Source organism: Saccostrea echinata, unplaced genomic scaffold (genome assembly GCF_033153115.1).
Source record: "Saccostrea echinata isolate AGI-Se365-2 ecotype Australia unplaced genomic scaffold, CSIRO_AGI_Sech_v1 ptg000015l, whole genome shotgun sequence".
In the NCBI taxonomy this organism is placed as follows: domain Eukaryota; kingdom Metazoa; phylum Mollusca; class Bivalvia; order Ostreida; family Ostreidae; genus Saccostrea; species Saccostrea echinata.
In genome coordinates this window covers 10,530,001-10,545,473 of record NW_026889764.1, presented here as the reverse complement: position 1 = coordinate 10,545,473, position 15,473 = coordinate 10,530,001, and the positions used below count along the sequence as shown (strand labels likewise).

At 33.3% G+C, this 15,473-nt stretch overlaps 1 protein-coding gene across 1 annotated transcript; it reads left to right on the top strand.

Annotated features, from left to right (window-relative positions):
* Nucleotides 1-7,882: 7,882 nt before the first annotated feature.
* LOC133188090 (uncharacterized) lies at nt 7,883-12,238 on the top strand. The gene is made up of 2 exons (XM_061323478.1): nt 7,883-10,237; nt 10,479-12,238. The coding sequence occupies exons 1-2, from the start codon at nt 7,883-7,885 to the stop codon at nt 12,087-12,089; spliced, it is 3,966 nt and encodes a 1,321-aa protein (XP_061179462.1). The 3' UTR covers nt 12,090-12,238.
* The last annotated feature ends 3,235 nt before the right edge of the window (nt 12,239-15,473 follow it).

The following is a 15,473-nucleotide window of genomic DNA, read 5'->3' as shown; positions in this document are numbered from 1 at the left end:
AACTATAGTCCCCCTGGATACTTCATTACTGGTGATGTTAATATAGTTGAAAATGATGACCCAAAAGCAAGTACTTTAAAAGGTCCTAAATACAGGGAACCTCGATCTTTCTATTATGAATTCTGTTGAAAATTATGCCTCACCTTGGGCTTAATATCACGGGGAAGAACTGAATATTTTGTCAAAATGGATTAAGTGTTTTAGAAATATATAAAAGAATCGTGTTAGAAAGTTAAAACGCAATATGTTGATCGCCTATCCTTCTGTTTTCATTAAATGAAAGATGATAAAAGAATTAGAAAGACTTCATGAACAATATGATACGGTTCCAGCAGACAAGGCTTGTAACAATATCGTCTTTGTAAGGCTCATGATTATGACTGTATTTTAGACGAATTTAGTTTTAATTCTACTTCTAGATACAAGTATCTTACGTATACTCACAGTTCACTTTCTACGGATGAAAATCTTCAGATTCACATTTCAGTCTTTAATACTTTTAAACTTCCAGTCAACGAAGATGAGATCGATCTACCCTACCTATACTGGATTCCTAAACTTCATAAAAATCCTTGCAAACATGCAGAGATTCATTGCCGGGTCCAGCAAGTGTTCTTTCAAGCCCCTATTTTTACTCCTCACAAAGGTTTTTACTGCTGTAAAAGTGAAACTTCATGCCTACCGTGTTACTGCATAAAAGTGGTGTAAATCAAATGTGGATTCTCAAAAACTTTAAGAAATTTTTAGAAAATTTTAAATCACAAGATATTCAAAAGTTAGTAACATCAAAACGTACGACTCGTCTACATTTTATACAACCATTCTTCAAGATAAATTAAAAGCTAGGATTTTAGATATCATAGACAACTACTTCTTCAATAAAAAAGGAACACGGCAATTTTCACTTCTTGTGATTGGTCATCAACAACATTACTTTGTTAAAAATCATTTCATTCTACACACAAGTATTCTGAAGTGATATTTAAGGTATGGTCATTGCTCATAATTCCTCATGATATCTATGTAGTATTTTTAAATCAGGTCTTCAAACATACTGCTGGAATTCTGATGGGAACTAAATGTGCTTCTTTATTGGCTGACCTGCTTTTATATTTCTATAGTTACTTCCATTCATATATCGACTAGTCATATTCCCCTAAACTTAATTTGTATGAAAACTATATGTAGTAATATTTCCCTATCACCTGCATATGGTGTTTATGTCTAGCATCTTATTCAATACTCTGAGAACGATCAATTTTTAAACCAAGACAGGCTACTGACAAATAAATTGATGTTATTGGAATTTCAACAACCTCGTTTAAAGTTAGCATTTTGTAAATGAAATATATGGAGACAACGAACAGTATTCAAGCTCAAAAGTCCATTATACAATACAAAATAGGAGCAGAGCAAACACAGACCTCCAAACATCAGAGGTGGGATCAGGTGCCATGGAGGAGTGAGCATCCCCTGCCGACCAGTCACACCCGCCGTGTGCTCCTTGTCATGATCGGGAAATAACGGAAAAATCCGTCGACAATTCAGTGTGTAAATAATGGCCTAACAATTAGTATGAAAAACGTCAGTCAGCGTTTGACTCAATGATAAATTGTATTTGCTGACAAGGTCATTGTATCGACCATAGAACTTACGAAATGATGACTTTAAACGAGACAGCTGATATTCTTGTTTCATCAACTTATTTGTCAATAATTTACCTTGTTTTAGAAATTGTACATACGTAGAGCATGCTCTTGCGTATCGAATCAACTAAGAGATATATACCTCGTATGCAGGTGATGAAGGTATATTGCTGCATAAGTAAGGGAAGTTGACGACTGAAAAGTTAAAGTCATCACGTTTATCATAAAGCTTGGTTGTTAGATTACCATTAACGTCTTTTTCAAGTAAAATATCCAAATATGAAACAGATGTGTCAGACTCTGTGGTATCTTTTATCTCAAGTTCACCAGGATATATCGTATCGACATAAGAATGAAAATAGCCATTGTTAATTGACAATACGTCGTCGATATATCTAAATGTCAAGTTGAACGCCACAGCAAGTGTTTTCTTCTTTTCACGTACAAGATTTTGGACAAATTCTGCTTCATATGAATACAAAAAAGGTCTGCTAATAACGGGGCGCAATTGGTACCCATAGGAATTCCAATAGATTGTTGGAAGACCTGGTCTCCAAAAACCACAGAGATATTGTCAATCAGAAACTCAAGCATCTTTTTAATGTCAACTTCAGAGTACTTGTGTGTACAATCAGAATGTTTTTTAACAAAATAATTTTGCAAATGACCAATGACAAGGTAAGTATATTTACGAGTTCCATTTTTATTGAAAAAGCAGCTGTCGATGATATCAAAAAGCCTGGACTTTAATTTATCGTGCGGAATGGTTGTGTATAAAGTTGAAAAGTCGTAAGTTTTTAAGCTGTTGATTTTGGTAAAATCTTGTGATTTCAAATTTTCCAAAAGTTCCTTGGAATTTTTAAGTATCCACATCTGATTTACACCACTTCTCAAATATATTGTTCCACAGTACTCTTGAAGTTTCTCCTTCACCACTGTTAATATCTTAGTGAGGAGTAAAGATAGAGGCTTGGTTGAACATTTACTGGAACCCGCTATGTATCTTTGTTTGTAAGGATTTTTATGAAGTTTCGGAATCCAATATAAATATGGTTATTCGAATTCATTTCGGTTGTTTGGAATATTAAAAATATTCAAAACTGACATATGATTTTGAAGAATTTCTTCCTTAGAAAGGGAACTATGAGTATAAGTTGGATTACCACTTGTAGAATTAAATCCAAGTTCCTCTGAAATACATTTAATATAATGAGCCTTACAAACAAAGACAATGTTGTTACCTGCTTTGTCAGCAGGGACCAGTACGTACTGATCATGTAATCTAATTCTTTTTTCACTTCTGGATTATTGAATACAGAAGTATAGATGGTTTTCATATTGCCTCTCAATCTTTTAATGCGCGATTTTAACATACATCTGATACATTTAATCCATTCTGACAAAGTGTCAAGGTCTTCTTTTTCATGTCTGGCCCATCGCCTGGCGTAGTTCTCTACAGAATCCATAATATTTATGAAATTCTTACGCCAGTTGAAGGATCTGGGTTCCCTAAATTTAGGACCTTTTAAAATTAGTGATCTAAGGTCCTCATTATTAACTATATTTACGTCACCAGTAATAACGTGTCCAGCAGGACTATAGATATAGGGCGAAGAAGAACATGAACACGATGGAGGATTATGTTTCAGATATTCGATATCCAGGCCCTGTAAAGTGTTCTTGTAATTAAAAAGTTTGGAAGCAATAGTCGATGTATATTTGTAGGAAATACAAGGTGTAGTCTTTAACTTGAAATATGGTGGAATACAAGACTGGACCCTTTTGTGATTAAGAATATTGCTTATATTAACCGCGTCAAATGCTATGGTCTTTAAAGTGACTTTGTTAGCAAATACAACCTATCATTTAGTCGTATTTTTGCCGGTCTTAGGACTTTGTTTTTATACTAAAGAGCAAGGTTCTGTTAGAGCCTTTTTGTAATTGCTGAAAAATCACAACTTCTTAGTAAAACATTTTCTAGTTAGATACATAAAGTATTCGATCTATTAAAACAGTAATATTGATATTTTATGGGTTAATATTTAGACATTGAGTCTTCTGGGCTTTCTTATAAATATCCATATGACATATTTAATAGTTTACGAATGTTTTTGTTTTTGATGGTAAAAGAGTGAATATATTTTGGATAAAACTTAGAAATACAGGGCATTAAGATCGGTTTTGGAGAAAAATCATACTCATGAAACACATTGCTTAATTCAACTTTAATTCTAATAAACATTTGTCATCTGAGGAAGAAATGTGATATGGACTTATATGCTGATATTCCATTTCTTTCTATGTAAAAAAAAAATGTTTAAACTGGTTGTTTCTAACCCGATCTAGTGGGACTATTACATATACACTATCTTTTTCAAAGATCATGTCTATGTGGTATAATTCTTATATTTATTGAAACGATGGCCATAACTACATAGATAGCAATGTAAAAAAAAAAAAAAGGAATTGAGCGACATTCAGAAGTGCTACATATAAGAAATTGATACTAATGGTACTACATTTATTCAGGGGATAGAGTTAAGGTATTAGTGATAAAAAAAATAAATGAACACAGATCGTTAGGTGCCTTTCTATTAAATTACAACTGTAAGACATACACAGTATTTTAACAGGTAAATATCCTTGTCTAATACGACTGTTAAACTTCTTATATAACTAACAAAGCATTTGGGTGTCATGTTATATTTTTAAATGTGGATATTAGTATAATCAGCTTTGTTCTAGAATGTTACAGAAACCATATCAAATTGATTAATGAATCAAACGTAAAATTTATTATGATCACAGGGTTTAATTTTGTCACAGATCCCCATTGCTTATCCCTCCAAATTATTTCCATTGAGAAGGGTGTTGATTCCTGCATGGAGATATATTCTCTCCAGATCAGGAAGTTTCGCTGGCAGCTTTGCAGTTTCTGATCGCTGTAAAAACAAAACTCATATCCTCATTCTGTTTTAGACAATACTTGGTTCACAGCAAACTGCCTGAACTTTAAACAAGAAATAAGAAGATTTAGGTGCGATTCTGACCAAAATCGCATCTGTTAAAGAAATCACAATTCTTCCGAAGAAAATTGAACGTGTCGGAAGTAAGAAAATAAAATGTTAAAGGATATCTTTTTAAGGTATTGGTATTAGGCTAACTAACACATATCTGTACATTGATGTTTGTCCGTTTTAGTGTTTTAGGTGGTGTTATCTTGATAAATACAATGTTTTACTTTAATGATGTTTAACTTTAAAGTACGATATTTACTGCAAAATATTATTTTATTCATATTTACCTATGGTTCCACGTCAATGCAAGAATTTCTAGAAGACTAAACGATACTTTGTTTAAGCCACTGGCTATAACACAGTAGATAAAATCATTTATATTATGGAAAATGAAGAGTGTGACCTTTCGTTAATCATGGTTGCCATAAAAATCATTCATTTACAATTTGCCTTTAGTGTTGCTGAAATTGCTTTAATCTATTATTGATTGCAGCAGTTTAAGCAAACAAAAGGACATATCATATTCTGTGGTGCAGTTCATCAAATTTTGTTGGACCAAGCTCTTTTGAGAGTTGTAATGGCAGGCAGTGGTGATGATTATCAGAATTAACCTATGTGGTATTTTACGACTCATCATCGGCATGTTCCCTGACGAACGGTAAACGATTGTATTATCAAAATAAACAATTTTTGAAAATATTGAAATTAAGAAAACGTTTTGATTTCAATGTAACATCTAACTCGTTTTACTTATTTTAACAAATCTTAAGTTAAAAACACTTATTTTTGTTTGTTTGTTTGTTGTTTTTTTTATATTTGTTTGGTTGGTTGGTTGGTTTTTTGTTTTTGTTTTGCAAAATCCTTTCATTCAGGAAAACAATTGCAATCTAAAGTTGAAAACGGTCCTTCTGGACAATTTAGATGAGTTTTACTTATCAAGGTAAATTAATTTTTTTTTCCAAAAATTCTTTAATGGAATGAAACCAGGAAACACGTCAATCTCATTAAGGTAATTTTCTCTTTATTACCAGGAATATACTGAGAAACTTTAAAAGATATTAAATTCGATGCTTAGTAGTAGTTGACTAAATTAGACTAATAGACCCTCCTATTAAATCAATAAAGCGTCCATTGCCTTAGGAGAGGCAGGGGATAGGAAGCTGCACACGTTACGTGTGGTGTACCATCTAACTTCTCTATTGTTTGTCCTGTTCTTCAGATGAAGAGTAACAAGTGAGTAATATTGTTTAAAATTGTTCAGTGTTTAATGATAACTAAAAGTAGTACTTAATTATTCTTCTATTTACCGAAGGCTGATAAAGATATTAAATATGAGTTCATTGCTAAAATAACTTTAAATTTTTTTCACATTTTTGATGTTTTATATCAGTCGTATACAGCGAATAATAGACAACAAATAAAAGGAATAGAACTAAATATGTCCATGCAAAAGAGAATTTTTATTTCTGTCAGAAGGAGATATAAAAAGATGTCTTATCTTATATGGTTATATTTTAACATTAAAACTAACTTAGAATTTAATTCATCATTGTTTTTCTTGTAAACTATAACATACTGTTTGGGAAAGGAAGTAGGAGAATAGGTGTGTCAATGTTTGTGTGTGTGTATTTTTTTTTTATTTGATTACTTTATAGTCAATATTGTAGATAGATCTTGTTCTTTTTTTCCTTGAAAAAAAAAATGCCGTTGATTGATTTTAATCCAAATGAATTTAAATTAAAAAATATATCTGTCTTGCCCTGACAAATATGGTAGATAAAATGCTGCTTGTTCCCTAAACTTAAACAGATTTAATTTACATATACAAGGGGAAGGGGGGGCTACATGGGCTAAAATTACAATGAATAAAAATATGGGGGAGAGGGTTGCTACATTATGAAAAAAAATGGTACTGTAAATACGAAACATAAGTTTGAAAAATCGGTGGCATAAAATAGAGCATAGATATTCACAACATGCACACAATGTTCCCTAGAGTTTTAGTTGAAAGTCATGATAATACGTGTGAAATTTTGTGATCATTATAAAAACTTAATCAATGAAATGAGCTCATACATATCTGAATGGAATTTTGGGCAACCATCAAAATAGACAGAGGTATTATTTTATAACATTTCTGATGACTTGATTTCATTGCAATAGTGACATTATTTTCTGATCAACCCCGTACATCAAATGTCACTTGTCGTAAATAGAAGTGGACTCTTTTAGGAAGGAAAATGTCTTTATATACATATGTACTCTTGTAAAATACAATGGAGCATTTTAATATTTTTATCGTTTTTATTTCTAAAAATAATACATTAATGCTGAGATTTGTACACATATACTGTGTGATATACTTTGTTATTGTTAGATTCTGAGTTTTCTCAAGTAAAATGATCCGTACAACATTCATAGTTTAAACATAAACAAACATTTCATTTCATTTCTTACTACCATTTATGATTTTCTTTCACTGTCAAAATAATTCTGAATTGTAAACGTTCATACAAAAAAATGCATTTTAATAATACTTTTTGAAAGCAATATTTAGTTATTTATTTCGTTATTTAACACATGTACACAAAATTCATCATCCTTAAAAGACTGAGATTTGTTTGTTTGAGATTTGTCAATGGTTTCTTTGTCCTGCTTTAACGTTCCTCTATTGTTACACAATATAGGTACTGGAACTTAATCTTGACTTCGTCTAATTATATTGTACTCCACAAAGCAACTTTTCATGGAAGTATTGATATATCAAAACAAAACTTCTTTCAAGATATAACAGAAACCGATTTAAAACTTCACACTTTGGTTGGAATGTGAAGAGTTGGGCTTGAAACTTAGAAACAGACCGACATTCTGTACATTTTACAAACCAGTACAAGATTTTAAATATATGAAATATTTTAAATATTTTTATAAATATCCTTATGTTATATAATGTTATAAATATCCACCATGTTAAGAAACCAAAGGATAAAATAATAACTAACTTATATTATACTAAACATCACATAATCTTTAGACGACATCCGTTAAAAATGATAAACTACAGTATTTTAGTTACGAAAATAATATTAACTATTAAGCCTTTGGAAAACATAACGAATTTGAAATTTAAAAAAAACACCCAGACAAATTTGACAAATTTCCACAAATACAAAATATTTACTTAATAAAGATTTTTTTTCTACCCACAGACCTGCAAAAATGATGACTTACTGGAGCCCGCAATCCTTACTGCTTGTTATTGTTTATATTACAATAACTTATGCCGAAAATGATTGGAATCTGGAAACAACCAGTTTTGAGTTCAATATCACTCATGTACTTTTTCAAAGCATTCTTTATTGTGGAAGTTCAATAATTTGCGACAAATCTTTTCTATCAATTTTCGACATACCAAACCAAAGCGATTCGAATACACCAAGATGCGGAACTTGTTCTTGTAATGAAACATGTTTGTCTCCTTACTCCTATGAAAATTGCTGTCCAGACGTTTTCTTTAGGCATGGGCTTCGGGAATGTAGAGATGTTAAGGTTTTATTGAATGGGACACATTTTAAAGAAGTAATTGGTTCATGCCCTGTCGGAACCAATTTTAACTTATCAACAGAATGTACAAAGGAGAGATCCAAAGTGGATATTCTTCTTCATCCGCCAGTGACTAGTGCCATCACGAAAATTTCATACATCAATAAGTACTGTGCTTCTTGTAACAATGCATCTTTGTTGGAAGAATGGAATGTGAATATTGAATGCGAAAAGGAAACAGATTTCAACTTTCTTTCATCGTACCAAGAAATTATAGATTTAGCAATTATACAGTCATGTAGGATAATATATATTTCCCCAATTTCGGCTCGAAATTGTTCTAAGAAATCTGATGAAAAAATAGGATCTTGTAATGTTACAGGATCGTGGTTATTTTATGACAAACAAATAGAGCAAGCTTGTCTCAGCCAATATGATGTTACAATAGGTATCTTTAGAAACATTTTCTGTGCCATGTGCAATCCACCTAAATTTGAAGAACGTTTAGTAATAAATCAATGTGAAAATTCTACCAGTATCTACAAAAAAGCATGTTCTTTTCAACCAATATTAGAAGCCTCGTTTCCGTACAAGAATTTCTTTTGCTTTGTTTGTAACCAAGGTGATAACAACACTCAGTATTATACCGATGTTGATTTCAAATCAGCCTTTGAGTTCTATGATGAGAACAGTGAAAATCCTTTTCAATCCACAATATCGTTCGATTATAGTGATGCTCATATAAAGCAATACGTCAATGAGGTCCTCAGAAAACCTACTCTAGGAAATACTCTGCCTATAAAAGAAAACCTCTATAGAAAGAATTATCTGTTGAAATGCCCAACACGATTTGACTTTCAGTCCTCTCCTATCGGTCCTCCAGGAGTACGTTCTGATTTACACTCGCCACCCATACCTTCTTTTTCATTCAAGAAACCATCATCTTCAATGATTAGAGTTCCAAAAATAAATATAACTAGTGTACTTATAACAAGCTTTGCATTTTCATCTCTTGGTGCCTGCAAACCAGAATCCTTGCCGAACTACACAATTACACTTCAGAAATCCTGTTCATGTAATGTAGGATGCAGAGAAGACTGCTGTGACGATTTTGCATTTACACAGCCTTGGACTTGTATTGATGATCAATTCAACAGGGACGAAGATGATCAAGGTAAAGATTACTTGGCGATTGGTGGATGTATTTGGGATCAAAGTGTGGAACATTTTTGCACTGATGGTAATGTGTCACAATTTTATCAGGCGTTTCCTGTGACAAAAGGATTCAGAGAAACCTATGTAAATTTATTTTGTTATTTGTGTAACAAGAAAACCCCAGACGGAATACACATTTCTGAAAACTTGACACAAGAATTATACGTTTGGCCTCTGGAAGCTGATTGTAATACATATATAAATTATAGAAACTTTCAATCATTACAAGAACTCATTTATCATTTTAACAGTAGTTCCTGTGTATTGAGGTTTTCACCACCTTATGATACTGAAAAATGCAGTGATTTCTGTCATCAAGGACAGTACAACAGTATCCAAAGTTGTAATATTTCTGGAACATGGACAACATTTAATGAAGATATCAAGAACGCTTGCGAATTAACAGAAGTTTTCAGATTTCCAATGATTGAAGTGGGTAATATCTATTATAAAAATAAATTTTGTAGCATTTGTAACCCATTTCCGGAACTTTCTATTGATGGTCCCTGCAGAGATGTTCCCAAAAACTCCAGCGTTGCAAGAGCTTGTCAAGAGTTTCCTGATATAAAAGTTTGCTCTCCATACAAGAATGTTTTCTGCGAAATGTGCTCTAATAATGGAGCAGTCTCTGAGTGTTACAGAGAAGTCGCAGTCACAACAGGTTTACCTCCTCCCACTTCACCACCCACGCCTGTTCCCCCTGAAGAAATTGGCACATTCAGGTCTACATTTACGCTAGCTGCTTACAACACCCCAGACACTTACCAAGAAAAATACATAACGTGTCAACAGAATCAGGTCTTGGATGAAATTCAGGTAATTTTTTTCTCTAAATGACTAGTAGATGAATACAAAATATGGCTTAAAAACAGTTAACACCATGCAAGTCTAATCATTACAATCAAATGTCATTTCATAATTTTTTGACATGAGTCAAATCAATCAACAAATCACGCAATTTTTAACAAGATTTACAAATTTATCTACCATGTGTATTTTTAAAAATAATGGAATTCTTTTTATTCATCTTTCAAATGATTTTATTGGTTTGTTTCAGCATACATGCAGGAACCTGACATGCTTTCCTGGCAAGATCCTTATAAACGATACATGTGTTTCCTTACTTGCTCTTACTTCTCATTTGCGATATACGCTAGCCATGAAGATTGAAGTTCATACATTTGGCATAGTTAATGTAACAGTTAAAGAATTGATGGAATATATGAGAGATCAAATTATGTTTATGATGATTAATTCACTCGACACTTATGTGTACATTGAAGATATTATACTAATGAGTTTAACAAGCTGCACAAGTGTAATTGCTGATCTTAATGAAATGTTTGTGTACTTAAAAGTTTTCTTCCCTGATACCGTTCATCGAGATAAGATGGAGAAAACACTGATTAATTTAACTGAATCCTCTGCAAAATGGAATTTGATAGTCAAAGCATTGCCATCCGGGAATTCATCTGTGTTGAATATCAAAGTGTCTAGAAGTCAGCAGTCCTTGTTTTTACCGTCATTTTTGTGGAAACTTGACAAAGAGGTCCACTGTTTTGTTCTTGCAAATGAATTGAAACATGGACCAGCATTATACAGAAATGTGTTTGTGAGCCCTTTGTTGACATGCCCTCAAATGATTCTGAGGGACAAAGAATTTGGAATTAATTGGAAAAAAATCAGGATTGAATATACTTTTTCAGAATTTTCTCTTTCCTCTCATCAGTTTGGGTCTTCAGAAGGTGGTGGAATAAGGGTCTGTGCTAAGGATATACCATCATACACCAATGCATTGAGATCAGTGGTGGTGAAAAATGACAGCTTGACCCTCACAATTGTAACTCTTATTTGCATTATCATTTCTTTGCTCTGTTTGTTAATAACATTTATAACATACTGTATATTTCCAATTCTTCGAACTCTCCCTGGCATAAACAACATGTGTTTAGTGGTATCTCTGTTTTTAGCGCAATTTCTTATGATAGTTAGGCCGTCTTTTAGTTCAACAGGTTTAGCAATAGTATCTGCCCTCTCTCATTTTTCTTGGCTTTCCATGTTCTTGTGGCTTCAAGTCTGCTCTTTCCACATGTATCGCGTATTTAGTGCAAAAAGTCGATCAGAATTTAACGGTAATCAAAACAGAAAAATAGTGATGCAATATATCTTTTACGCTTTTGGTAGTTCTTTATTTTTTGTCACAATCAATATCTTTGTGACGTTGATTGTCACAAAAGGCGAAAATACAGGATATGACAATGTGTCAACGCTAATGACGTACAAACTAGCATTTATTATAACACTCATAACTCCTCTATGTTTTGTATGTGTGACAAATGTTATATTTTATATCCTAACCGCCTACAAAATACATTCTACCCCTAGTATAGAAAGTACGACTGGTAACAGGGTCCACTTTGCCGTATACGTAAAGTTATTTTCTCTGACCGGGTTGTCGTGGATTTTGCAGATCATAGATACATTCGTGGCGTTCTCTGTCTTATCCTACTTTGTTGCTATTCTGAATGGCCTACAGGGCTTTTTTATTTTTATGAGCTATGTTTGTAATCAGAGAGTATGGAAGTTGTACAAGAAAAAACTTTGCAAATTTCCTGTTTATAGTCCCAAATCAAGTATCACCTCTAAAACATATACAACATCCATGTAAATCACATGTTCAGTTGAGCTCATTGAAATAGATAAATATTGCTTTGTATTTATTATCATTGTAATATAATGCATTCTTGACGATACATTGAAATGATTGATTGCATAGAATATACCGATTTTATCATTAAAATAAGCTGAAACATTGAAGTGTCGTCATTCTTCTGCTGGCAGAATATGAAATACAATTTAATTTTTGCAGTCCAATACCCTAAAACCTTGAAAATAAGCCGCGGCGTATTTTAAGTTTTGGTAAGAAAGTTGGGCTTATTTTCAAAACCGACTTATTTTCAAATCGCGGCTTATTATCAAAACAAAACCCGATAAGCGATGAGGGCATAATCACGGCTTAATTTCAAAATAATAAATAAATTCTAATCGATCGATTGTGAACTTCAACATTTGGTCGAGTATAACATGCACGGCTATCATTCGGACATACTGTAGTATAGCCAATTTTTTGTTGTTTACCGCTATATTTAAAACCTTACTGAATTATTGTTAGAATGTTAACTTGTTGTAAATGTTAGATTTATAATCTGTTGACAGTTAAATAATATTGGAAATGCCATGTGCATGTGTACTGTAGATTCCTTATTTTTGCGCGAGTACTTAAAATCGCGAAATGGCCCTTAGACGACAAATCGCGAGAAGTATAATTCGCGAGTGGACGCTTGATTAAGATATTTTATGTGGATTTCAGTACCACAAAAATAAAGCGAGTGATTTTATTTCGCGAGTGGTTCATCTCGCGTAATTACGCGATAATTAATTCCTCGCGTATATTTAGGAATCTACAGTAATCAAAGTTCTTTTGTTACAAATCATTCAGACACTTGGTTTTAAATAAAACAATTTTATAATAAAATATAATGATCGAAACTAAATTAATTTTGATTTTAAATAACCCAGTGAAAATTCATTCCAATTTTCAATGTAAACACTCCTGTATATGTCCCAATTAAAGCCATTGTTGTGATTATCTCAACACCCCTAATATCAATGGCTTTGATTATTAGGTCACCTGAGTCACTCAGGTGACCTATTGCTATCTGTTTTCGTCCGTCGTGTGTTAACATTTGAACATTTTCAGCTTCTTCTCTGAAACCGCTGAACCAATTTCAGCCAATTTTAGCATATGGCATCTATGTGTGAAGGGGAACACAATTTGTGAATTTCATGGTCCCTGCCCCCCCCCCCCCCCCCCCGAGGCCTGAGGGGTGGGGCTAAAACCACCAAACTTAATGCAATCTGTAAAAATCTTCTTCTTTACTCCTAGACATCAACCAGTCAAACTGTTGATATGATTGTAATAAGCATTGAGCTCTCTACCAAATTTGTGAAATTCATGGCCCCAGGGTCAGGGGTTCTGGTGCGGGGGGGGGGGGGGGGGGGCTATATAGATCATATAGTGAAAGTGCATTATTTCTTTGAAAATCTTCTTCTCTACTCCTGGATATTATTGAAACAAATTGAATACACAGTTATGATAAGCAAGTGTGACTCTACCAAAATTGTGAAATTCATGGCCCAGGGGTCAGGGGTTCTGGTGCTTGGACGGGGCTATATAGATCATATAGTGAAAGTGCATTATTTCTTTGAAAATCTCCTGGGTATTATTTAAATAAATTGAATACATAGTTATGATAAGCATGAGTGACTCTACCAAAATTATGAAATTCATAGCCCCAGGGTCAGGGGTTCGGGGGGGGGGGGGGGGGGGGCTATATAGATCATATAGTGAAAGTGCATTGTTTCTTTGAAAATCTTCTTCTCTACTCCTGGGTATTATTTAAACAAATTGAATACATAGTTATGATAAACAATAGTAACTCAACCAAAATTATAAAATTCATAGCCCCAGGGTCAGGGGTTCTGGTGCTAGGGCGGGGCTATATAGATCATATAGTGAAAGTGCATTATTTCTCTGAAAATCTTCATCTCTACGCAGCAATGGTAAGGCTTCCCGAAGCTTTAAATGCGTTCAAAACAAAACACTGCATTGCAAGGTCGATTTTTATTTCTATTTGTAAATTATCTACTTAAGTACGGCCAATTTATGTAGAGAGTTCTCTAGGCTATATATATATAAGTATTTGTTACGATATCTCATGACCTCGTTGATCACGTGACGGTCATTTCTACTTTTTGAAGTGTTTCAAACAAATCGCTTCGGCGCAGCTGTTTAACACAATTATTATTAACTTTTTGTCACATAGATAAACTCGTTGCATCCTTGTGATCCCGAATTGTGCTTGGGAAAAGTTATACTATTACTCTTGTACAAAATATTTCACAATAAATTCAACTTACCGACAAATTTAAGGGTATTTTCCACTCAATATCGTCAACTGTATTAAAACAAAGCCATCACACATTTTTCCCAAGCAAGATTCAGTTAGAGGGGAATCTCTTCCTACAGATTTCCACAAAAGATCTCAAATAAATACTCATTAATCACCTGCGCCAGGCTCTTTTATACACATATTATAAATTCTACTTCTATCCAAGGGTATAAAAAAGTGTAAATGTCAAAACGTATATTTTCGTATATATATATATTTGAACACGCTGACTTGTAAACAAGAGTAATAAAGCAAAGTTATCTAAAATATTCGATATATTAGATTTTTTAAAAAAAGATTAAAACACGTTTATTTTACACTACCTTTCTGACACTTTATATGCAGATTGAAATAAGGTGTAAAGTTTATGACACTCTCCCCATCATATAGATCATATAGTGAAAGTGCATTATATCTCTGAAAATCTTCTCTACTCCTGGGTATTATTTAAACAAATTAAATACATAGTTATGATAAGCAAGAGTGACTCAACCAAAATTGTGAATTTCATGGCCCCTGGATTAGGGGTTCTGATGTTAGGTAGGGGCTGTATTTATTATAGAGAGAAATTGCATTAATGCTTTAAAAATCTTCTTCTCTGCTCCTGGGTATTATTTAAACAAACTAAGTACATTGTTATGATACGCAAGGATGCCTCTTCCAAAATTGTGAAATTCATGGCCCCAGGGACAGGGATTCTGGTGCTTGGGCGGGGCTATATAGCTCCTATTGTGAAGGTGAATTATTTCTTTGAAAATCTTCTTCTCTGCCCCTGGGTACTATTTAAACAAACTAAGTACATTGTTATGATACGCAAGGATGCCTCTTCCAAAATTGTGAATTTCATGGCCCCAGGGTCAAGGGTTCTGGTGAAAAGGTGCGGGCGGGGGGGGGGGTGACTCTATTGATTATATAGTGAAAAAGCAAAGAAACTAAGTATATAGTTATGATTAGCAAAAGTGCTTCTTCCAGAGTAGTGAATTGCATGACCCCTGGATCAGATGTGCTGGTGTAATGGTGGGGCTCTTGATAAAATAGTG

Bases quoted from the DNA above. Each gene is read 5' to 3' on its own strand.
- LOC133188090 (XM_061323478.1), top strand. From the start codon at position 7,883: ATGATGACTTACTGGAGCCCGCAATCCTTACTGCTTGTTATTGTTTAT. The intron at 10,238-10,478 runs GTAATTTTTTTC...GGTTTGTTTCAG, and splicing joins AGGTCTTGGATGAAATTCAG to CATACATGCAGGAACCTGAC.